Source organism: Pseudorca crassidens, chromosome 15 (genome assembly GCF_039906515.1).
Source record: "Pseudorca crassidens isolate mPseCra1 chromosome 15, mPseCra1.hap1, whole genome shotgun sequence".
NCBI lineage: Eukaryota > Metazoa > Chordata > Mammalia > Artiodactyla > Delphinidae > Pseudorca > Pseudorca crassidens.
The window spans coordinates 36,205,093-36,230,473 of NC_090310.1; the positions used below are offsets into that span (position 1 = coordinate 36,205,093).

The 25,381-nt window shown below is 53.0% G+C and overlaps 2 protein-coding genes and 1 pseudogene across 5 annotated transcripts in view; 2 read left to right on the forward strand and 1 right to left on the reverse strand.

The window, feature by feature from the left end:
- The first annotated feature begins 5,394 nt into the window (after nucleotides 1–5,394).
- Nucleotides 5,395–6,219, forward strand: LOC137206550 (uncharacterized protein C16orf90-like). The gene is given in 3 exon segments (XM_067705240.1): nucleotides 5,395–5,440; nucleotides 5,878–5,939; nucleotides 5,941–6,219. Coding segments are annotated over 3 exon segments (387 nt in total).
- Nucleotides 6,220–6,291: 72 nt separating this feature from the next.
- On the forward strand, nucleotides 6,292–6,767 carry LOC137206551 (uncharacterized protein C16orf90 homolog pseudogene; annotated as a pseudogene).
- A 4,171-nt stretch (nucleotides 6,768–10,938) lies between these two features.
- The window catches only part of NAA60 (N-alpha-acetyltransferase 60, NatF catalytic subunit), a 38,636-nt gene continuing 24,193 nt past the window's right edge, over nucleotides 10,939–25,381 (reverse strand). Inside the window, exons 2-6 of one of the 4 annotated variants that reach the window (XM_067706834.1) lie at nucleotides 17,033–17,148; nucleotides 15,008–15,137; nucleotides 13,835–13,931; nucleotides 12,346–12,580; nucleotides 10,939–11,247 (exon numbers count right to left, since the gene is read on the reverse strand). In XM_067706834.1, the coding sequence (XP_067562935.1) occupies nucleotides 11,091–11,247; nucleotides 12,346–12,580; nucleotides 13,835–13,931; nucleotides 15,008–15,137; nucleotides 17,033–17,142 (729 nt within the window). In that variant the 5' untranslated portion in view covers nucleotides 17,143–17,148 and the 3' untranslated portion in view covers nucleotides 10,939–11,090. Of the gene's footprint in view, nucleotides 11,248–11,386; nucleotides 12,581–13,834; nucleotides 13,932–15,007; nucleotides 15,138–17,032; nucleotides 17,214–25,381 lie in introns of those variants that run through there. The other 3 variants (XM_067706831.1, XM_067706832.1, XM_067706833.1) reach the window with 3 other exon arrangements.

Genomic DNA, 25,381 nt, shown 5'->3' on the forward strand with positions numbered 1-25,381 from the left:
CCTCTTGGACCATCTGCACCAAAGCAGACCCTTCCCAGCCCCCTCCCTGTCATATCACCTTCTTTTATTTTCTTCGTAGTATGACCTGGAAACATCTCGCTTGCTTCTCTTCTGTGTCTCTGATCTGGACATGTATGCACTGTGGAAACAGATACCTTCTCTGACCTACTCAACTCTCTCCCCAAGTCTACAATAGTATCTGGCACTACACGGGCTCTCAGAACATACATGTTGAGACTGAATGAGTGAGTCGGAGTACAATGCCTCACCCCAGTGAAGTGAAAGGTCTTTCAGGAAAGGCCACGTCCCCTGCCCTCCTCCCATGCTCTGTGCTGGCTGTGATGCCCAGTTCAGAGCTGACACAACAGGCTGCCTGAAGTCCACCAGATCTGGTGTAAGTTAGGGCAAACTGGTGTGCACAGGGCACCTAGTGCAGTCTCTAAAGCAGTCAGCTTTGTGACTTGGGAAGTTACTCAACCTCTGGGGGACTTAGATTCTTCAATGTCACAGTGGAGGTTGTGATGCCTGACACACACAGTGGAGGCTGTGATGGGCAGACAGCACTTGACAACCACTGTAGCTGGCAGGGCATGGAGGGAGCACCGAGCTTCCTCCCTCGGTTTTTACATTTTTTAACAGCTTTTTAACATAAGATAAAATGCACATATTTAAAGTGTGCAATTTAATAAGCTTTGACAAGTGTATACACACAAGAAACCATCCCCACAATCAAGATAGAGAACACATCTGCCACCTGTTTTCCTGTGTCCCACCCCTTTGTAATGTCTACCTCCTGCCACTCCCTCTACCCCAGGCAACCATTCCTCTGCTTTCTGTCACTGTACACAGGTGTATTTCTCGGGTTTTATATAAATGGGATCACACAACATATTCTCCTTTTTGTCTGGCATCTTTTACTTGGCATAATTATTTTGAGACTCATCCAGGTTGTAGCCTGTATCGGTAATTCATCCCTTTTTACTGCTGAGTTGTATATCCATTGTATGGATACACCACAGTTTATTTACACATCACCTGTTCTGGGCATTTCCAGTTTGGGGCTAGTACAAATAAAGCTGGTATGAACATTCATGTAGAAATCCTTATAAAGACACATATGCTTTCTTTTCTCTTGAATAAATACCTATGAATGACACAGAGTCATAAGGCAAGTGAATGTTTAACTTTTTTTCTTTTTCAATAATTTTTTTTTTTTTTTTTTTTTGCTGTACACGGGGCTCTCGCTGTTGTGGCCTCTCCCATTGCGGAGCACAGGCTCCGGACGCGCAGGCTCAGCGGCCATGGCTCACGGGCCCAGCCGCTCCGCAGCATGTGGGATCCTCCTGGACCAGGGCACGAACCCGTGTCCCCTGCATCGGCAGGCGGACTCTCAACCACTGCGCCACCAGGGAAGCCCTTCGATAATTTTTTTAAAAAATAAATTAATTTTATTTATTTTTGGCTGCGTTGGGTCTTCGTTGAGGCATGCGGGTTTTCTCTAGTTGCGGCGAGTAGGGGCTACTCTTTGTTGTGGTGCGCGGGCTTCTCATTGCAGTGGCTTCTCTTGTTGTGGAGGACAGGCCGTAGGCACGTGGGCTTTAGTAGTTGTGGCTTGCGGGCTCTAGGGCGCAGGCTCAGTAGTTGTGGCACACAGGCTTAGCAGCTCCGCAGCATGTGGGATCTTCCCAGACCAGGGCTCGAACCCGTGTCCCCTGCATTGGCAGGCAGATTCTTAACCACTGTGCCACCAGGGAAGCCCTTCAATGGACTTTTGATTTTAGAACAGTTTTAGACTTTCAAAGGAGTTTCAAAGATAGTACAGAGTTCCTGTATATTCCATCTCTCCCTCACCCCCGCCATTGTTAACATCTTACATTAGTATGGTGCATTTGCCTGATGAACCAATACTGATACATTATTATTAACTAAAGTTCAGATTTCCTCATTTCTAACCTACTGTCCTTTTCCTGTTCTATGATTTGATTCAGGACACAGCATTACATTTAGTCATCATGTCTTCTTAGGTTTCTCTAGACTGTGACAGTTCCTCAAACTTTCCTTGTTTTTGATGACCTTGATAGTTTTAAGTGGTGCTGGTCATTTACTTATTTTTATTGTGATAAAATATACATAACATAAAATTTGCCCTTATAAGTGTACAATTCGGTAGCATTAAATACATTTGAAATGTTCAACCACCATCTCTATTTAGTTCCAAAATATTTTAATCACCCCCAAAAGAAATGTCACACCAACTAAGCAGCCTCTCCCCATTTCTCCTTCCCCATAACCCCTGGTAATCACTAACCTGCTTTCTGTCACTTTGGATTTATTCATTCTGCATATTTCGTATAAATAGAATCATAAAATATGTGGCATTTTGCATCTGGCTTCTACCACTGAGCATTATGTTTCTGAGGTTCATCCATGTTGCCCTGTGTATCAGTACTTCATTATTTTTACAGCTGAATAATATTTCCCTGTATGGACAGACTACAATTTGTTTATCCATCCATTAGCTGATGGACTTCTGGGTTGTTTCTACTCTTTGGTTACTATAAATAATGCTGTTATAAATATTTGTGTACAAGTATTTATTTAAATACCCGTTTTCAACTTTTTTTTTTTCTTTTTTTTTGCGGTACGCGGGCCTCTCACTGTTGTGGCCTCTCCCATTGCGGAGCACAGGCTCCAGACACGCAGGCTCAGCGGCCATGGCTCACGGGCCTAGCCGCTCCATGGCATGTGGGATCTTCCTGGACCGGGGCACGAACCTGCGTACCCTGCATCGGCAGGCAGACTCTCAACCACTGCGCCACCAGGGAAGCCCTGTTTTCAACTCTTTTGGGTATATACCTAGGAGTGAAATTGCTAGGTCATATGGTAGTTCTATGTTTAACTTGTTGAGGAACTGCCAAGCTGTTCTCCCTAGTGGCTGCACCACCTTCCATTCCCACCAGCAGTATAAGCAGGTTTCAATTTCTCTACATCCTCATTAACACTTATCTTCTGGGGGGTTGTTTGGTTGGTTTTTTAAATTATAGCCAGCCTCATGTGTGAGAAGTAGTGTCTCACTGTGGTTTACTTTTTATAATTTTTAAAAATATTTATTTTTGGCTGCATTGGGTCTTCGTTGCTACACACAGGCTTTCTCTAGTTGTGGCGAGTGGGGGCTGCTCTTTGTTGTAGTGCATGGGCCCCTCATTACAGTGGCTTATCTTTGTCACGCAGCACAGGCTCTAGGCGGGTGGGCCTCAGTAGTTGTTGCACTTGGGCTCAGCAGTTGTGGTTCGTGGGCTCCAGAGTGCAGGCTCAGTAGTTGTGGCACACAGGCCTAGTTGCTCCACGGCATGTGGGATCCTCCTGGACGAGGGCTCGAACCTGTGTCCCCTGCATTGGCAGGCAGATTCTTAACCACTGCGCCACCAGGGAAGTCCCTCACTGTGGTTTAAATTTGCATTTCTCTAATGACTAAATACGTTGAACATGTTTTCATGTGCTTGTTGACTCTTTGTATATCTTCTCTGGGGAAATATCTATTCAAGTTCTTCACCCATTTTTAAACTGGGTTGTTTGTCTTTTTGTTGTTGACTTGTAAGAGCTCTTTATGTGTTCTAGATACTACACTCTAATCAGATATATGATTTGCAAATGTTTTCTCTCATTCTGTAGGCTGTCTTTTCACTTCTTGACATTGTCTTTTTTTTTTTTTTTTGCGGTACGCGGGCCTCCCACTGTTGTGGCCTCTCCCGTTGCGGAGCAACAGGCTCCGGACGCGCAGGCTCAGCGGCCATAGCTCACGGGCCCAGCCGCTCCGCGGCATGTGGGATCTTCCCGGACCGGGGCACGAACCCTGTCCCCTGCATCGGCAGGCGGACTCTCAACCACTGCGCCACCAGGGAAGCCCTTGACATTGTCTTTTGCAACACAAAAGTTTTCAACTTTTATGAAGTCCAATTTACCTATTTTTTCTTTTGTTGCTTGTGCTTTTGTTGTCATATCTAAGAATCCATTACCAAATCCATGGTGATGAGGATTTCTTCAAAGAGTTTTCTTTGAGTTAATTTTTGTATATGGTGTGAGGTAGGGGTCCAGCTTCATTCTTCATTTGTATCTTTTGAACATCTAGTTGTCCCAGCACCATTTGTTGAAGAGACTATTATTTTCCCTATGGAATAGTCTTGGCGATCTGTTGAAAATAAATTGTCCAGAGATGTATGAAATTATTCTGGGCTCTCTATTCTATTCCATTAGTCTGGATGTCTAGCCTTATACCAGTTCCACAGTTATGGTTACTGTAGCATTCTTTGCAATAAGTTTTGAAATCGGAAATCTTGAGTCTTCAAACTTTTTAAGATTGTTTTTGGCTTTTGGGCTCCCTTGTAATTCCACATGAATTTTAGGATCAGTTTTCCTGTTTCTGCCTACAAGGCCATTGAGATTTTGATAAGAATTGCATTGAATCTATAGATCACTTTGGGAAGGACTGTTGTCTTAACAATATTAAGTCTTCAAACCATGAACAGGATCTTTTTCCATTTATTTAAGTTTTTTTTTCCCAGCAATGTTTTCTAGTTTTCAGTGTTGTCTTGTACCTCCATGGTTAATTTTATTCCTGTTTTATTTTTTTTGCTCTTTGCTACTGTATAGAAATACAGTTAATTTTGCATGTTGATCTTGTATCCTGAGACTTTGCTGAATCTTATTAGTTCTGATAGTTTGATTAGCTCAAATAGTTTTTTTTAGTGTGAATTAATTTTTTTCTCTGTATAAGATCATGCCATCTGTGAATAGAGAATTGAAGGTTTAACTTTTTAAGAAACTGTTTCCCAAATTGGTGGTACCATTTTACATTCCCCCAGCAACATATGAGAGTTCCAGTTCCTCCAAATCCTTCCTTACACTTGGTATGATCCCACAGTACCCCATCATCTACTTATGGGAAAATGGACAGAAAAATTAAGGGACCTAACCAGTCACCCAATACCACCTTCTCAGCATGCTCAAAGCACTGACCCAGATCTCACCAAGTCTGCATCCCTAAACCTTCATTTTCCATCCATGGATTAGGAAACTGATATCCCAAGCAGTCACCCCTGGGAGTGATTCCTCAGCCTGCAAGAGCTGAATGTTTGGCAGGCCTGTCCCAAGCCAGAGCGACCAGGGACCTCCCCTAAGGTTCTTCCCCCTTCCCTTGTCCTCCTCCCACCCTGCCCCTGCCCTTGAGGATCATCCTCTCCCAAACTCAGGGATCTGGGAAACCGGAAGTCTTCCCTGTGACATCACAGAGCTGGTTGCCAAGGGAGACCTGCAGATCCATCCCCTAGGCAGGGGAGAGCACAGTCCTGCGGCACAGGAGACCCGGCTGCCCCTCCTCCACCTGGCTGGCCCTCCATGGAAGCCTTGGTCTGTGCATTCTCTCAGCTGCACATAAGAGAAGGTGCCAGGCTGTGGGGAGGAGTGGCAGGAGAGATGCCCTCCTGTCCTGACCTGGGCCCAAAGCCACCAGGGTGGCCTCAGGGACATGCAAGCTTGGGAGAGGGGAATGGCCACCAGTCCAGGCCATGTGACCCTGGGCACCGGAATGCTCTCTCTAGGGTAGGGGGCAAAAAGGGTGACAGAAAGAGCCTGCAGTCCTGAGAGAGATCTTGGTGCCAAGACTCAGGCTTCTCAGCCCTCCCTGTTGGTTAGGAGGGAGAAGGAGTGCTTTGTTGGGTGAGGGAGGTGGGAGACAGGGGGCGGAGCCCATCTGACAGACAGGTAAGCTGAGGCTCCGCAGGCCAGGGGTGGAGCCCATCACATAAGCATGTGACTACACTGTCCCCTCACGGCCGCTGTGGCCCACCAGCCACCAATCTCCTGCTCTCCCCTCCACAGATGCAGTGAGCTGGGCCCGAGGACGCACCAGTCACCCCAACATGCCACCCAATATCTATGTGGGGGGGGCTGGGGGCCTAGCAGCAGCAGTGCCCCAGTGCCCAGGGAAGCAAGCCCAAGAACCTGCACCACCTCCGGGGCCTGGCTCTCTACCTGCTAGGCCACATGCATTCTGCCGGGCAGTGTGAAAGCCATTGGCTGAGCCAGCTCATGGCCGGGGGCTGCCTCCCACAACCCGAGGGCACAGTCTGGCCCCTGGACTTACCACAGGGGGCTCTGGGACCAGGTAACAGTCACCACTCAGCCCTTCTGGAAGCTCAACAGCCTGGGAAATACAGGTGAGCACCTGTCCAGGTGATGCAGGGCTGAGGACAGGAAGGGAAGACCCCAGGCAGGGTTGGGCTGGGCACTCAGATGGACCCAGGTGACCCCTCTCCACTCCCAATCCTCCTGGGTACCTGTTCCAGCTCTACATTTGATGAGGGACCTTGGACTGCTCTCCCCCGCTGGCCAGGTCTGTTTCCCCACTTGTAAAATGAGGGGTTCGTGTTAGAGAAGGGTCCTTTCAGTTTGAAACGTGTTTCCCTCTTCCTCCTCCCCTCCCAGGTTTTAAGGAGAACTGCCCCCTCCCCTCTGGTTTTGAAGGATGCCAGGTTCACGAGGGTCATAGGAAGGGCTGGAAGCCTCCCCCAGGTCCCTCCAAGTGACTCCTCTACCCCCGCTTTCCTCAGCTTCCAGTTCCAGCATGGACCCAGCCAAAGGTGCCCCCTCCCAGCCCGGTGCCCCTGAAGGCTTGGGGCTCAGGCCTAAGAGATCCTGAGTGGGCCTCAGAGGAATCCACATGTCCCTTGAGCAAGAGAACTCACTCTGGGGCTCTGGAGAGGCCATAGGGATCCAAGTGCCAGGGCTGGTTCTCCCAGCTCAGGACAGGAGGGGAAAGGATGGCCCAGGAGGAGGACACAGGTCCAGGCGGAAGGGCTCAGCCCCCACCAGTAGCATCCCCACACCGAGATGCCTGGGCAGCTGCCCAGCACCAGAGCCTAGGCCAGCCTTGGGAAAACTTGAGGGTAGAAGGATGAGGAGGTCCTGCGGGAGGGACAGAAAGAAGCCTGGGCGTACCCTTGTAGCCTGCTCCAACTCAAGTCGGCCACTTGTACCTGGGAGGCTGGGCGGAGTGGAGAGTTGGGCTCCCGAGAGGCCGGGGAGCCTACAGGTCTAATCTCAATAAAAGCCAAGGCCTGCACCTTCTGTCCCTGGGTCTGTCTGTCATCAGGCCAATTCAGCCACAGAAATGGTCCCTCGGCACCTGTGTTCTGAGAGCAGAGTTCCATGTCGATCCTGGGGGAATCCGAGGTGCTCCCACCCTTAGTTGAGGAGGGAGCCGTCCTCCTCTGGGTGGGACTCTGGGCTGGCTTCCTGGGTAGGCAGGGTCTCAGCAGGCCTAAGAGCAGGGCTTGGTGTTCTGGGTGGAGAGGGCAGAGGACAGAGAAAGTTAGGCCAAGTTTAGGGAGGGTGTCGGGAGGAGAGCAAGTTCCCAACCTGGGCAGAGACATTGGCTCTGACCCCATGCCGCCCCTCATTGAGGCCTTGGTTGAGTTCACTCTCCCTGGGGACCCCTGGCTGCCCTGACCCTCCAGGCAGAATGGGCACAGCCCTTCTCCCAGCTGGGCTAGACTCCCGGCACCCAGGCATGGGCTCCTCTGTATCAGGAGGTCTTAACCTCAGCCCTGTTGACATTTGGGGCTATGCCATTCTTTGTTTTGAGGGCTGTTCTGTGAGTTGCAGGATGTTTAGCAGCGACCCTGGCCTCCACTCACTAGATTCCAGTAGTGCCCTCTGCCCAGTGTGGCAACGAAAAACATCTCTGGAGAGTCTGAGGTCCCCTGGGGGGCAGAATCTCTTGGGCTGAGACCCCCTGCTCTACATCACTGGGCCTCAGCCTGTGGGGACAGATGGGAGAACCTGGGTTTGCCTCAGTGACCCTCACCATTTGGCTGATTTCCTGTCCTGGCAGCCTGGGTCAAGCAAGGGCTGACCTACTCGTCTCACAGGCTTCTGTCAGACCACACATGATGGTGTCAAGGGCATTCTGGACAGCAGGACAGCTGGGCTCCTTCCAGACATGGGGGAAAGCTCCCTCAGGTCCCTGCCCTTCCCCTGTACCCTGGTACAGCAGATTCTGGAGACCTTGGTCCCTGGGTGCTCTTCAGGTTGTTGTACGTGTGCATGCGGCCCTGGGTGGTGGCAGCTCCTAGTCCGGGCCACCAGCCTCAGGCCCTGTCCCATAGGAAGGGCCATCAGGGGGAGGCCCAGCCCTCAGGGAGCAGCGCACCCACGCTTTGGAGGGGTCCACACCTGGGCTGGGGTCTCAAGCCCACCGTTCACAGCTGTGTGGCTCTTGAGCAACTCCCAGCCCCTCAACCAGTCATTTGTCTAAGAGGGTGACAGGCACGACCTCCTGCCCCCAGGGTGGCCAGAGGCTCCAAGAAGTTGGTAGAAGGACCTGGTCCCCCTCTTGGCCCAGCCAGGGGCTGGGACCTGCTGCCCTCCCCCCGCCCCCTGACTAAGGCTCCTGCGGTGGGGTGCCCTGGGCAGGGCCCCTGCCTGACCACTGCACTTTCACCAGCTCTAGAACCTCTTTCAGGGCTGTATTCCTTGGCAGGGCAAGGTACAATTATGATCGTAAAAAACAATCGCCCTTTGAGCTGGAAGCCATCCTTGGGACTTGCCAGGGGACAAGCAGCTCCTGGGCCACCCTCAGCCACGGGGCAGGTCCACAGGCGCAGGTCCACAGGCGCAGGGCCTGCAAAGACAGGATGTGACCAATTAAAGTCTATTTATTTGTTTGTAGTAAGACAAAACATTATAATCTGTTCAACACTGGGCTGGACACTGCAGTGATAAGGAGGTGGGGGAGGGAAGGGCAGGGCAAAGCCTCTGAGCTCAATTACGAATGTACAAAGTAGAACCTTCTGGAAGACTCTTCCCTTACCCTGAGGGGCAGAAATAAAAATCACATGATCATCGTTGATTCAGATTAGAGAGGACACCCAGCTGGGCCTCAGCATGAAACCAATGTCAGCATGGAGGTGGGGAGTGGGGGGAGATGGAGTGCCCTTCCTGCCCAGGATCCACTGGTGAGGCCGCAGGAGCCCTGGGCCAGGAAGTTCTGAGGGAGGGAAGGACACGGTCACGGAGCCCCCACCTAGGGTTTCCCGTCTCCTGCTCTCATCCGGCGTGAGACTCTGTGCCATCCCCTCTGCTCCGGAGGGGCAGGCCAGGCAGCAAGCAGCTCTAGGGGCCCTGGCAGAAGGGGTGCCAGGAGCATGTGCCGTCCACGCGCACACTTCCAGGCACTGTCTCTGCCCCAGAGGTGGAGGGACCACAAGGCACGTACTGTCCCCAGCCCCAAAGGCCGGGTCTCACTTGGTCATTGCGGTGCTCAGCTTTGTCCTGTCTGCACCTGGCCAGGCCTCAGAGCTGCTGCTCATGGGGCTGGGGGGTTGCGGGGAGAGGACCCCCAGGCCCTCAGTGGTGCCTGTCCTCAGCCCGGCTCCCTGCGGCAGCTCAGCTGAATGGTACAGCCACCATCTGACAGGTGGTTCCAATCGCTTGGGACAGAATGAAGCAGCCCATGAGAAGAGGCCGCGGGAGGACTCAGCCTCCTAGTGGGGAATGTGGGCACCTGTCTCGTTATCCGCCCGCACATGTGGGGAGCGAAGCCACAGAGCTCAGTGTGTGGGTGAGAAGCCTCCCCAGCTGTGCCCAGCAAGTGTCAGCCCTGGGTGGAGAGACCGGAGCTGCTCCCCGCCCCTCCGGGCTTCTGGGTGCTGGTTCTGGACCAGGGGCTGGCCTTCCCGTTATTTTGACCCCTCATTGTTCAGAGGCTCCTGTGTCTTTAGGGTCAAGTCTGTCCGTAACACTTGGGTTCCTCCCTCCCAGAAGTTTATTCCGACTTTGCAGGAAGGATCTGGAAGGATCACACAGCAGAGGGGAAGAGGCCGGTGAGGGGCATGGGGAAGGAAGCCCTTTCCCATGCCCTTGCTCCCAGGACAGCAGAAGAAACAGACCACAGTGAACGCTGCCACCCCTAGGTGCCTGTGGGGCTGGAGCACGTGCGGGGGCCCGGCCAGGGCTCAGCAGAAGTGAAGGTTTCCAGATTGGGAAGGAGGGCTGGAGGAGCCTGTGGGATAGACAAGAGGGGAGCAGGGGTGAAGGCTTCAGCAGAAACGCTCTGCTTCCCTCCCCTCCCCAGGGTCCCGGCCTAGGAGCCCAAAGCTGGGTCCCTGGCGCTCCTGAAGTGTGAGCCCTCCTCCACGTCCAGAGTCCCTTCCAGTGACCACTGGCTCTCCTCGGTCCCAGCACAAACCACAGTACCGACGGGGGTGCCAGCCCAGGAGGCCACGGAGCCCTGCTGCCTGGGCTTGGCCCACATCACAATCCGCTCTGGGCCGTGTCCATGCACAAGGGGTAGACCTTGGAGTCCCCATGACGCCTTCCAGCTCTGCCATTCCCTGAGGTCTGGAAGACCAGCTCCCCACGGTGCTCAGAAGCGGCCGTGTCTAAGCAGAGCTCTCATCTAGGTGCCCACCACAGGGCAAGGCCGCTGCTGTTAAAGCTGCCATCTACAGTGAAGCACCACCAGGGACACAGCGGCACTGATAACCCCTGGGAAGGGGAAGCTGAGTGTCTGGGGACAGGAGTAGAAGGGGCTTGATCTTTTGGTAACTTTTCAATTTTTGAACCATGTGAATGCATTATTTTTTAAAAAGTAGTTCAGTAGTTCAGGTAGTTCAGGCCAAGCTCTGGCCAGGTCAAGAGCTCTGCTTTCCCTCCTGAAGTTTCTGAGAGACGTTCGGGAACTATCTCGGCCCCTGGCCATGCTTCCCAGCACCCTGAGCAGCAGATGCCCATCCAGGGCCTCCTGTTTTCATTGCTGAAAGCACCGCCTCCATTTCCCCAACCATCAGCCCACTGGGCTCTGCTCCCCTTTCTGCACCCCCTGCTCTGGTGTACCTGGGGGAGACCAGGCACGCCCCTTGACTCTCTTCTCCCGAGCCCACGTAGCACCGGGCCTGCAGGTGGGGCAGGCCGACGGGCCCGGCAGGTGCCCACCAGCTCCTCTGCAGAGGGCAGCAGAAGTCAGATGGCCGGGAAGGTGGTTTCCACAGGGTGCCGAGGGGTGGGGCCTGGCAGAGACTGCCCGGCTGGCGTCACATGGTCCGGCTGTACTCGATGCCGCCCTTGGTGGAGATGCTTGACCATGGCAGGAAGCTGCAGAGCAGGTTGTGGGCCTGGCGGTAGATCCTGTGCGGGATGGAACAGGGGCTCAGGTTTGCTAGCGCAGAGCCCAGGTGCTGGATGTAGTCCGTGCAGCTCTGTTAAGGAAGATTCCGACTTGCCTGCCCAACTGCCCCAGGGCGGCACTGTCAGCACGGTGACCATGGGGGCCGCATGCAGACAGCACGCCACTCTTGCAGGAGGCCAAGAGCCTGCTCAGCCTCTGCAGGGCTGGAAAGCCTCATCAGATGGAGGGGGCTCTGCTGCACAAAATAATGCAGGGCACAGCCTGGGTACAAGGGACCTTCTGGGTGAGGCCCCAGGCACCTGGACACCCAGACTAAGGCTGGACAGGACTGGGTGCTGGGGGAGGGGTCTGGAAGAGCAAGTGTTCCTAGTTCTCCCCTACGCTCAGTCCTCAGACTGGCAGGGCCCTGTCCCTGTGATGAGGAGGGGTCAGCAGTCCTGACCCCGTGGACACCCACAGAGACCCATCTTCACAGGAGCTAGGCCTGCAGGCTTTTGGGCCGCCCTTGTCTTTCTTGTTTATTTCCCTGTGAAATGGATAAATCCTGGACTCATTAATTTAACTTCTCTCTCTCACATACACACAGTATTTTGGGGTTCACACCCTATGACTATCAGGAAGTCTCCTGGCCTCCACCGAACCTGTCAAGGGCCAGAGAGAGTTAAAGAGGAGGGAGCAGGGCAGGGACACACCTCTGGGTCACGCACCCAGCAAAGAAGGTTTGAACCCAAGTGTTTAAAAACAGCAAACAGTTCGTTTCACCTCACTTGCTTGTCTTCTCCCCCACCAGCACACAGCCCCATGAGAGCCGGGGCTTCTGGCTGTTTCGTTCACTGTTGTATCCCCCACGCACCTGGGGGAACAGGAGGCTCTCATTCGATACTTGATGGATGGATGGATCTTAGTCCAGGAGGCTGAACACCCTCCCCTCACACCAGTCTAACATCCAGCGAGCGCCGAGTGCCAGAGCTGGCCTGCTTTCCCAATGTCCACACCCAGGCTGTCATTTCCCAAGATGTGCCGGCCAGACCTGCCCACAACAATATCTGGTCCCATGAGCTTGGCCTTGTGGATGCCACGTGAAGGCAACCACAGCTCCAGCTGGCACACGGGCCCTGCTAGGAAGCCACAATACCTCACCCCCGAAAGAGAAAGGATATAGGATGGTCCAGGGAGGGTGGCCACCGTTGATGTAGAGGACATAGGTGAAGCCATCTTTGAGGACCCCTCGGATGGAATAGTAATAGGGGAGATAGTGATGCTGCTTGAAGTCTCTGTTTTCGTAGAAGTTTATAGCCGTATTGTTGGTAGTGAGGACGTGCAAGTAGATGGCTTTGCAGTGGTCCTGGGCGGTGGTTGATATGTGATCTTTTAAACTCTCAAGTAATAGGGAACCTGCGGAGGAAGAGGTGCAGGGCAAGTGGGAAGGAAGCGTGAGGCAGACAAGGAAGTCATCTTTGCAGAGGTCTCTACAGATCTCTCTGCTTTTGGACTGAAGACCGACCTCCCATAACCAACCACTATGGAAGTCCCTAACATCTCATGGCTCGATGGGGCTTGTCACCTGAGGCCCTGAGGCATCTGGAACCGCGGATGCCAGCCTGCTAGTTCCCTCCCAGGGGCTGAACCCACAACAGAGACTCACTGATCTTTTTAGACAATGAAGTGTAAACCTGAGCCCAGGAAAATGTGGAACAGACACAAATGAAGACTCTGCCACTCACTGGCTGTGTGGCTGAGTGGGATGGGAATTTGGAGTCATGCGGGCAGCCCGGCACCCCAGGTGTGGCGGGCACCCGATAAATGGTGGCTAGCACTATTTTTCAATTATGTTTATTACTCTTAATCAAGAATACCTTGGGTCTCTGTCACACAGAGTGAAGTAAGTCAGAAAGAGAAAAAAGAATACCGTATATGCTAAAGCACATATATGGAATCTAGAAAAATGGTACTGATGAACCTAGTGGCAGGGCAGGAATAAAGACACAGACGTAGAGAATGGACTTGAGGACACAGCGGGGAAGGGGAAGCTGGGACGAAGTGAGAGAGTAGCACTGACATATATACACTACCAAATGTAAAATGGACGGCTAGTGGGAAGCTGCTGCATAGCACAGGGAGATCAGCTCGATGCTTTGTGACCACCTAGAGGGGTGGGATAGGGAGGACAGGAGGGAGACCAAGAAGAAGGGGATATGGGGATATATGCATACTTACAGCTGATTCACTTTGTTGTATGATAGAAATTAACACAACATTGTAAAGCAATCATACTCCAATAAAGATATTAAAAAAATATATATCTTGGGATCAAACATAAGCTGTGTGTGTGGTGAGAGGCACGATAAGGGGTGCCCATTCCCAAATGAGGACATTCGGGAGCGGTTATTTATCTGATCTTGTCAGATTTGGGAAGGAAGCCACGGCAGTAAGACCTGGTGTTGTATGGAAAAAGGACAGGCTGAAGGCCAAGGGAGTGGGTGGGGCCATGGGTGTTGTTGGAAGGGGAGAAGGATGAAGGTCTGGCCCCAGACAGAGGGACAGGGATGGAGGAAGAGACTGAGGGGTATTTATGAGAGACAATCGTCAGAACGGGGCGGGGGGGGGGGCGAGTTGGTGGTGGTGGTTTATGAGCTCTGCCACTCTTACCTATGCCGTGCTTTCTGAATTCCTTCACTACTCCCAGGCTTAGGATGTACGCAACCTGCGCGTCAACAGAGAAGCTGGAGGCTAGAATATCTCCATCCTAAAGAGAAAGTCAGAAACAGTCGCGTCAGCAGTGGAGGCCCCGGTCCCACTGTAGGACACAGCTCACTTGCCAACATCCCAGCCATGACACCTGGGGGGACACTGGGGCAGAGGGAACAGAACAGAAGACAATAGAGGGTCACCTCCACCCCCATGGAAACAAGAGGGTGTGGGCCCTTCTGCGAGAAACTGCAGATGTAAGAGCACACAAAAAAATCGCTTCTCTTGGGGTGGGTGGTAGACCAGACAAGGAGGGTCAGGGATGCCAGACGAGTGAAGTCATAGCGGGAAGAAGGAACCGCTCAGCGGGCCCTCAGCACGTGACAGTCCACCCGCCAAGAGACAAGACAGCCCAAAAGAGTGTGAATGTTTTAACTAGGGATCCTACACAGCCCCAGGTGATCTCACAGTAAAGGGGGAGGCGGGGGGTAGGGTGGACAGTGGTTCCCTCCACCACTCTCCGCTGCCGGGGCCAGGCCAAGTGACACACCGCCCCACGTGGGTCTCTTGGTTCCGGAGATGCAATTTTGGACCGGGAGTGTCATGAATCCGACCAGCACACGGTTCTTATTTCTTCTACCTCACAAAGAACTAGAAGGATCTGCCATGTGTATGGTTTTCTCTACCCAATGAAAAGGACACTTGGCGACTTGGTCTTTGTGTCCCGTCCACTGCTCACTGAGTGGCTCCCACGTGCTGGGAGTGGGTCGGCTCCCCAATCCCCGCCCCACCCTCCACACCACAGTTAGCCTGGACACAGGTGGGCTTGTCATCGGTCTCAGGGAGGTAAGCATCCTTCCTGCTCTTGTGACTCGAAGCCCGCAGAAAGGCCAGTGTACCGTTTACCCGCCTCCCTACTTCAAAACGGCTGTCATTGTGAAGCCTGTGGTCGTGTTACTTAATGCATATACGACTGTGTCACGAACACACAGAAAGAAACCAACCAGGTACGAATCTCACACGCTGTCTGGGCTCCCAAGAGAAAGGGCCAGAGCAGGCAGCGTGACTGTGTCACAAGGCCCCACAGTCCTGTCCAGAGGCACCGACTGCCAAGTCATTGCCGCATACACTCACCTCCTTGTGTATCTTGGTCCTACTTTTTATTTCAGCTACGATCATTCCCACGATGGCGCCCCTGTAGGTTGCGGCAAGGGAAAAGAACTTCTTGTTGGAGGTGATATCACGATACCATGAGTCTGGGTACCTGAAGAGGAGACAAACTCAGATGAACTGGCCAGGTCAAGTCCAACCCCCGTCGTGCTTCAGAGAGTTGAACCACAGGGGACCCTAGGCTGCTCTGTCCACCACTCAGGGTTGACGAGGGGTCTGCCCATCGCTCAGTCTCCACCGAAGTGTATCACTCTCAGAGTATCATCTTCTGAAAGCAGTTATCTGTCCAGACAGGACTGGAAATTTGATAGGAAAACGATCTTACAAGACACAGAGACAAGAGGGGAAAAGCTCTGATGATGCTGTCCCCTCGAGAGCAGTGCCTGGGGGGTCAGGTGGATGAGTTAAGATTGATGACCCCCGCAGCCCGTGGACACTTGGGTGATTTCCAAGAATTCTGTGAGACTTTTTCAAGACTGGGGGAAGTGGTGTGGGGAGAGCCAGGTTTGCTGCAGAGTGGCATTTGAGTTTCAGGGACTGGGCCTCAAGGGCAAGGTGTATCCAGGGTCACTGGGGCTGCTCACCAAGTGCCGTCCGAGGGGAGCAGGGAAAAGAACAGTGATGCAGTGATGAAAAGGCAGACTCAGCCACAGCCAAGAAGGCTCGGTCAGGAGGGTGTCTGGGTTTGTTTCCTAACGGACACAGCGGGTTAGCCCAGGATGCCTTTCATTAGACCAAGAGCTGGAGGAGGGTCTCAGACCCTCCTGGCGACACAGAGAGGTGCTCTACTCGGGTCTGCACTGTAGAGGCCACCACCCGCCCACTGGAAGGTTCCATAGAACCTGAGCATCACCCAGGCTCCTCTCCTGGTCCTCATCACACTCCCGCCTTCTAACCGCAGCAGTGCCGGGTGGCGCGGCAGCCAGGAGGGGAGCTGCCACCACATGGTCTGATGGGACTGAAGTTCTCTCCCTCATCTTTGGAACCTGAGGCCTCAGGCCCAGGAAGCTGCAAGGAGAGGCAAGCAGGTCGGACTACTCAGAGGCACAGAGGCTCTGGCTGGTGAGGCTCTACCTGCCCCAGGTCACCCTCAGCGGGGTCTAACCTCGGACTTACTGGATTACTTTCCAGCGGTGGGACTGCTGGGATGACATTTATTTTCTAACCTATGAAGCCACCGCTAGCCCGTGGCCCCAGAAGGTGACAATTCACATTCCCATCAGGGACGTAAGGGAATCCCTCCCCTCCTGCCGGCAGCAGGTTAAACACATCTGAGGCTAAGGCTCACGGAAATGTGATGATTGGCAGGATCTTGTTTATTTTTAATTTTTAAAAGTTTGCACTATTTTTCTCACTACAAGCTCTATGTGCATATTACAGAAAAATGTAGGAAGTACAGACAAGCAAAACCAGACAAACTTGTGGATGTTAATCATCCACCCACACGAACTACCGAACACATTTGCTACGAGGTACATATCCTCCTCAGCTTTTATCTTGTATGTGTTCTTAAACAAAAGGGGGATTGTGGTACATACTGCTTTCTAGTCTGCTTTTTCCACTTAATATCTCATAAAAAAACTCTCCTAGTCAACATATATACCTCTAGGACAGGTTTTTTTTCCCCCGGCAGAATAACATTATACTTTTGCATACACATACCCCGATGTATGTAACCACTTCCTTTCTGTTAAGATACTTAAGTAGCTTCTCAATTTTCTGAATATTGTAAGTAGCACTGCATGGAACATCTTTGTAACTAAAGATTCTCAGTCAAGCCCTTTCGGGGATCTCTAGGAACATAATGAGGTGCAAAGAGCCTGGTGGTAGTCAGGGAGCAGGGCCCGGGGCCCCGACAGGCGAGGTCACTCTGGGCCACCACGGCACCTTCACAGCAAGCCTTTCAGCTTTGGCACCCGCAGCTCTGCGCACATCCCCCCCGCCATTCCCCATCCCCCAAGCCACAGCTGGGGACACTGCTCAACTTACTCGATGGGGAACCAGTCGCCGCACAGGTGCTTCACGGTGTCTATGTCATCGTGGCAGAGGAGACGCAGGCTGACCTCGCTGAGGGAGCTGGATGGCACCACCTCTGTCATTCACACCTGCAGGGAGGGAGGTGTCAGGAGGCAGCCGCACCCACGCTGCCACCTCCTCCTCCTCATATAACCTGTGAGGCAAGCAAGGTGGGAAAGCTCGCACCGTCCCCCTGATGGAGTGTTCCTCCCCTCACAACACTCCCTGCACTAGGCATCACAGGCACACCCCCACCTCCACCGTCCCTTCAGGGCAGGAAACCAAGGATCGGGAAGGCCTGGGAGGATGGGGACCCAGGGTCGCCTCGCTGCTCACATGGGATACTCCTGAGCCCCACAGAGGGCAGCCCAACTCTGGTCTGTGTTCTCTCTTCTCTTGGCCCCTCTGAGCTGCCCGCTGAGCGCCCACACCAGCCCTACTTCTGCCCAGAGGTTCTCACGTCTCCCTCACACCTGCTGTTTTTCCACTGGGGAGACACATGGCCCTGCCAGCCCCAACTCCTCCCAGCCTGGGCCAGTGGCTGCCAACAAACGACCCAGGGCTCAGCAGCCCCAGAGACTGCTGGATTTAGAGTGGCACTTGCTGGGTGGGCCATTTCTCCTCCCCTATGTGCGCACAGAAGGACTTCAAGACATGCCAAAAGTTCAAGACAGGGGCCACGAGTTGCAACGATTAAATCAGGAAGCTACATTCAGTCCAGGCAGGAAGGCCATGGGTGGACTCTGACAAAGCACCTGCACCCCCAGGACTCAGCGATCGCCAAGGAAAAGCCTAACCTCACACCCCTGAGATCCTGCAGTCTCACGTCCCCCAGGGATGGAGGCCAGCCTCCCAGTGCCTCCTGTGAAATACACAAAGCCCTCAAGGTTCCTACCTACAATGCTAGGCCTGAAGCCAATCAAGCCTCCAGGCCTAACTTCACAACTGCAGGTAACACTTGGCACCCGGGCACCATGACATCTGACACACACGGAACGGGTAGAATTCTACAAGACAACTGGCCTGGTCTCGTCAAAAAGTCAATGTCATTTAGGGACCTCCCTGGTGGTGCACTGGTTAAGAAATCTGCCTGACAATACAGGGTACACAGGTTCGATCCCTGGTCCGGGAAGATCCCACATGCCGCGGAGCAACTAAACCCGTGCACCACAACTACCGAGCCTGCACTCTAGGGCCCGCGCTCTAGAGCCCACGCACCACAACTAATGAGCCCGCGAGCCACAACTACTGAAACCCATGTGCCTAGAGCCCGTGCTCTGCAACAAGAGAAGCCACCGCAATGAGAAGCCCACGCACCACAACGAATAGCAGCCCCCCGCTCGCTGCAACTAGAGAAAGCCCGCACCCAGCAACGAAGACCCAACACAGCCAAAAAATAAATAAATTTATTAATAAAAAAAGTCAATGTCATTAAAAAAAATAGACTAAAAAAGACAAGGAGACCTACAACCAAATGTGATGTGTAAACTCTTCCTGGGAAATATAAAAAGTCAAACAACATTTTGGAGAAACTTAAATATTGGCTGGACAGTAGATGATGAATTTATGATGAAATTATCATGAAACTGTAATTAACTGACTTAGATGTGGAGGGTACAGTGCTTATGCAGAAAGTCTTAGGAGATGCATTGCTGAAATACTTTGGAGTGAGGTATCATGAGGTCTAAAACTAAACAGTTCAAACATTTTTCAACTGCTTAGAATGCAAATGTGACAAAACGCTATTAGCGGTTGGACCTGAATGGCAGGTTGATATAAAATAGGAACTTACTGTTCACACATTCAATTTTTCTACATATTTGAAATTTTTCATAATAAACATCAGAGTTGGGGCAAGGGGTAGCCTGAAGTTACCTAAACTGACTCTAGAAACCACAGTTCTGTGAATGGGCACCGTGAGGGTCCAGGCAATGACCAAAGGTCAAAGGGAGCCCAAGTGCAGTGCCCTCCTGCTGTCCTGACCCTGCTCCTGATTGGTTCCCATGAAACACAGGCATTTCCATGAGGGTCCCCGGGAAGGCCATGTCCTAACCTGTCACCTGCCAGGGGCCGAATCCACCCTGAGGCTTGACCACAGGGCCAGTGGGGCAGCTGCTCAGTCTCAGACTTGGACATGACCCCAGTAGGCTCTGTCCAGCAAGAAGGGTTCCTTTGAGGGATGGCCAAGGTCACTGGGCAATGACAGGTCTGCCGCCATCCCCCTTCCCCTTCATGGCACCAGCCAGTCTGACACGGACTAGCTGGGGTGGGGGCTTTAAAGGTCAGGTCCACGGGGCTGGAAACATGGTGACCTTGGTGACCTTGAAGCAGACATGGGGTGGGCGGGGAGGCAGAGGAGGTACTACAGGAGCTCCATGGCTCTGTGCCCACATCGGGTTCTGTCTCTCCAGCTCTCGCCAGACCCTGCAGGGTAAGGTCCATGCCACCTTGACAGGTCCCTCTGCACAGCATGGCTTGAGAGCCGAGATGAGAGGGGACCTGCTCTCTCTTCCTCCTCCGTGTTTCCAGCCAGCACCTGCGCGCTGCACACACTGCCCACGTGGGGTCTGCCAGGTGGGGCCCCTCCTGTGACCCCCTGGCAGCGTGAAGGGAAGCTCATCAGGACAAGAAGCAGGTGAGCTCCTGCCTGAGGCCTGGTGGATCCCAACAGGCACCCTTCTTGAGAAGACTCGTCACTCAGAGGGGACCTCTGAGAGCCCACTCAGGCAGGGCAGAGACAGCCGCCCACGTCCTTGTTTTCAGATGACAGGACCAGGGACCAGGCCATCACAGACATTAACGTGAGAGGCTTCTGGAGAAAGGGCAGCCACAGCTTCTGGGCTGAGTTCTCGGCTCCAAACACAAAACAAAACCAAAACTCCAACCAAACAACAAAAAAATCCTCCCAGACTTGGCAAATCTGACCTTCCCACATTGCCTGTGTTTTTCTTGTTGTTGGGACACACTTTCAGAAACCAAAGATGCTGTCCAGCTCCATCTCTCATGAACAGCTTGGCTGGTCCACTGCTCAGCAGCACCCCCCACCACCAATGGTGCCCAGGACGCTCTGGTCAATGTGACCTCAGGGACCTCAGGCCGGCCACCTCTTGGGAAATGGACTGTCGACCAAAAATGGCAACTCTTTTTTTTTTTTTTTTTTGCGTTACGCGGGCCTCTCACTGTTGTGGCCTCTCCCGCTGCGGGGCACAGGCTCCGGACGCGCAGGCTCAGCAGCCATGGCTCACGGGCCCAGCCGCTCCGCGGCACGTGGGATCCTCCCAGACCAGGGCACAAACCCGCATCCCCTGCATCGGCAGGCGGACTCTCAACCACCGCGCCACCAGGGAAGCCCCAAAAATGGCAACTCTTGAGTTTTATGAGTCATCTCTGTCCAGAATACATCCTGGCAGTCACAGCCAGGACGTGGCTTCACGGTCATCCCAGACTGTACAGTTCCAGGAGCAGAACGAGGCCCAACACATCACAGCTGCCACAACAAAGCACTGCTTCCTGCGAGGTTTCTAAACAACCCACTGCACATGTGACCCTCTTTCCCCCACAAAGGGAGAGAGTCCACAAAAAACCTCTAAAAGCACCCACGGAGGTGCTGCTAATCTTGTTGGCATGAAAACAGCAGTGTGGTTGTGTAGGAAATGTCCATATTCCTGAAGAGATGCACGCTGGACATAAAGGGGTGAAATTCAGAATGTTCTGGAGCTGAATTTAGCTGGAGCGAAAGTGGCAAAATGTTCACAACCATTGAACTGGAAGACGGGTACACCAGGTGTATGTGTGAAAATATTCCTAATTAAAATTAACCATCAACCTGCCAGACTTCTCCACAGGCTGAGTTTCCGGCATGGACGGCAGCTTCCCCAGGTGACTGATGGAGGTACCTCTGCCATTCTGCACGAGGCCACCCTGCAGTGGCCACCCCACCTCTGCACACCCCTCGCTGGGAACAGCACAGCGCACTCCCTGCTGGCCGCGGCTGCCCACCGGCCACACGCGGGAGCCCTGGAGGGTTGGGTGCCTGGTTCGGAGATTTCCGGGGGCAGGAATACCGTCCGGGACTCAAGTTAAACAACCCCCAAACTCCACCGTGGTTTTAAAGAGGAGGGTGTAGACACCCGGGGACAAGGGTGCCGCCTTAGAAGCTGCCAGAGGGGCTAAGTCTTAACCACGGGGCCAGTTGGCGCCCCTTCTCCTTCCCTCGCGGCCAAGAGTGGGGAAACGCAGGAAACCGCAGTCAAAACCTCGAGCCTTTGGGATGGTCGACAACCCCGCACCATCTGAGGCCGAGGCCTGGCCCTCAGTGCAGTCTTTCCAGAGAAGGCTCCTGAGACAGGCGTCCCCCTCTCCCTGTGGCAACTGCCTTTAGGGAAAATCCTGGGGGACAAGCCCCAATACATCACCACCTGCCTAATCTGAGTGGCCAAACAGGATGCCCTATACACGTTCTGTTCAACACTCCAGTGATGGCACAACCCCTGCTCTAAATTGAGCAAAGGAGTGTAAGCTAGAGCCCACTGTGAGCTCACCAAAAAAAAGCCCCAACGTGGAAGCAACCCAAATGTTCATCAATGGATGCCTGAACCAATACAATGTGTGCATCCATGCGGTGAATATTTAGCACTGACACGTGCTACGATGTGAATGAACACGGCAAACGTGATGCTGAGTGAGAGAGGCTGGACATAACGGGCCACATACTGCACCTTACGATTCCATTTCCATGAAGTGTCCAGAACAGGCAAATCCATAGGGACAGAAGGCAGATTAGTGGTTGCCTACGGTGGGGAGTGGGGTTGAGAGGCTTGGAGGGTGATGGCTAAGGGTGTAGGTTTCTTCTGGGAGTGGTGAAAATGTTCTGACACTGAACATGGTGATGGCTGCACAGCTCTGTGAATACGCTGAAAACACTGAATGGTACACTTTGGGTGAATTCATGGTAGGTGGACTGTACCTCAATAAAGCTGTTAAAAAGAAAACAAGGGCTTCCCTGGCGGCGCAGTGGTTGAGAGTCCGCCCGCCGATGCAGGGGACACGGGTTCATGCCCCGGTCTGGGAGGATCCCACATGCCGTGGAGCAGCTGGGCCCGTGAGCCATGGCTGCTGAGCCTGTGTGTCCAGCACGTGTGCTCCGAAACGGGAGAGGCCACAACAGTGAGAGGGGCCCGTGTACGGGGAAAAAAAAAAGAAAACAAAAACCAGCCCCAATCTTGAGAGTAAACGTTTCTTTGGTGAAATGGATAAAAACTATTCTTTCTGAAGGAAGTCACAGTAGATTCCAGAAAGAATCAGAAACTTTGCAGCCTGCAAGTCAAACTGCAGGGGCTCAAGGTGGTACCAGAGAGGGCCTCCTGCAGTGGGGCTGGTCCACACCCCACCTCCCCCAGCCCCTGCCTCTGAGCCAGGCCCGCCAGGGTTGGGGATGGGGGTGCTCTGAGGAAGATGAGGCTGAAGGTCAGGGAGGCTGGAGGGAGGCACAGACTCACAGAGATGAGGAAGAGCCGCCAGCCCACCAGGGCCGATCTGGTAGCTTACTCCAGATGTGGGCCAATTTTAATATTTCATATTCAAAGAAAAAAAATCTGTCTTTGGCTTGGAGTGTGTAAGAAGTGACCAAAGAAAGTTATCAAGGCTCAACCAAGTGCATCTGTGTTGTCTATGGGTTTTCACGGGGTAAGCTGCTTAGGTGATTTTGAGAAAGGAAAGATCAGGCTCAGATTTGCCCCTGTCTGGGAAGTCAACACAAAGTACAAATCACCGGATGAATTTCAAATCAACTTTCGGCTCCAATACCTGACCTGCACCAGGAAACTCCACATCGTCCTCTTCCTGGAAAACCAGCTCCAGGTGGTTTGTCTGGGGTTTGATGGGCTGATGCCAGCCTGAGAAACAGGGTGACATGCCTGCCCACCCTCACCACCCCTGGCAGAGCTCCAGGTGTCTCACTGGCTGTGCCCCACTCTTCTCTCAACCAACAGCAAATGTGCTCTGAGCTCCCGCAGAAAGGAGCTACAGGACGGGATACGTCGGCTCACTCTCATCAGTCTCTCCTCCGGAGCTGGCAGGACAAGTGCAGGCAACCAAGAAAACCAGCTGCAGAGCCTGGATCTGGGTGGTCACAGGCAGACACAGGACACCCGGAGCCACAGGAAGCAAGGCCTTGACCTCTGGTACCTGCGGCAGGGGGCTGATTGCAAGGAGGCTGAGTGGGCACTTCCTGAGGGAATGGAAATGTTTTGTATCTTGATGGTGGTGGTTACACACACAAACACATATGTACACACACACATATATACACACATTAAACTCATTGGGTACATTTTGTCATATGTCTATTAAACTTCAATAAAGTTGATTTTAAAACATTTAAAAAATTGAGGCTTGATAGCAAAGAGAGAGACTCATAATAAATGACCATCTCTTATGTCCTGGGATTTATACATTTTCCCCCTAGTACCCTTGGGATAATGCTCTTGACCAAAGGGGCAGGATTTGTTCCCTGTTCAACTTTCAAGAAAAACACTGGGCTCTAAGACACACAGCTATTTGTGGATTCTTGCATCCCTATTAAAAGTACTTCCGTGTTTTCAAAGGCCAGTTCTTTAGATGCCTTGATTTAAAAATAGAAACACGTCACATTTAACTAAGGGAAAATGCAGCATGTCATAGTGTTAATCTGTCCCAGCCCAACCAACAGGAGTGGAGAAGGGGGCAGGAAGGCTTGGGGAATGGAGAATCTGGCGCCCGTGTGCCAGAGAGAAAGGAATGGTGCCAGGGAGGGTGAGGTCAAGGCGGCAGCGGTGGTACAGGTGGGAGGTTGGTGTGGCTGGTCCACCGCTACAGGAGAGGCTGGGGACTGATATCTGACACCTGTGGGGACCCCACCTGTTTGCCTGGAACTAATCTCCTATCACTATGGGCCACCCTAAGGGCTTAAGAGACAAGGATTCTGAAGACTCACTAGAGAACAGAGGCCGGTGGGTGAAGCCAGAGCACAGCCCCCGAGTCAGCCCTATGTCTTAAGGCCTGGGGTGCTAGTGGACGGGCACCAAAGCCGCACAGGCCACCTTTCTGTACGTTTCTCTACAAAGACACAGACACGCCGATACTATGAAAGCAGGGACATGCTGTACGGGAGAAGGCATAGTTCAGGACTGCAGGGAGAGTTCTCCCTAGATTTCCTGGGTCTTCATCCTGTCCTTGGCCTTTAGGGGTCAGTGAGTGGAACAATTCCAGGAGGGACAGAAACCGGATTCTCCAAGACAATGAAGGACCCACCGGCTCACCTCTCGGTCCATCCTTTCTCCTTCCCCAAACCTTGTCCTTGTGGGCTGTCTGCAAGCCTCAACTTCCTTCTGAGCTGAAATGACCTCTCGGGTCCCTGTACTGAAGTCCACGTGGTGGCTGGGGGGGAGGTGGTGCCTGATCACCTAGGCATCCCCTCCCCGACCACACTTCCCGAGCGCCTCTGAGTGCTCAGCCAGACGGATAGAGTGAAAGCCAACATCCCAGGAGCATCTTCCATCCCCCTCCCATTGCCAAATGCTGGGATTCAGAACCTAGGAGCTTGGAATGGGATTGTTCCAGTTTTTGGAGGGGTTTCCTGGCACCAGCAAGATCCCCACGGTGCATTCCACTCCCAACCAGTGAAGAAAGCCATACACAACCCTGTTTCCTGGAGACCACTCCCCTCTACAGACTGTGTCCTGATGCCCCAGGTCCACAGGGCCTCTCCCTCCTTCAAAGGCACTGCTTCTCAGTCCCAAACAGGCCATACTTAACTTTTAAAAACTGCTCCCATCATCTTAATGGTTTGAGAAGTGCTCTGGACTCCACCTTGACCTCAGCAGACTGCCAGTGGTCAGGCCAGCCATGACCACATTGCCCCTTCCCTTCCCTCTTTTCTTTTTTTAAATTAAATTTATTTTATTTATTCATTTTTGGCTGCGTTGGATCTTCGGTGCGGCACGCAAGCTTCTCACTGCGGTGGCCTCCCCCGCTGCAGAGCACGGGCTCCAGGCGCGCGGGCTTCAGTAATTGTGGCACACGGGCCCAGTCGCTCTGCGGCATATGGGATCCTCCCAGACCAGTGCTCGAAACCGTGTCCCCTGCATTGGCAGGCGGACCCCCAACCACTGTGCCACCAGGGAAGCCCCCTTCCTTCTTTTCTTTTACTCCTGTTGGTTCAAAATGGTCCTTTCTCCTTGCTGAGGCTAGGCCACCCTCCACTTGTGCTCGGGACTCTGTGCCCTCCACATGCTCCCAGACCCTGCAGGGATGCTGGAGCCACCATGCCCAGGGTCAATCCCA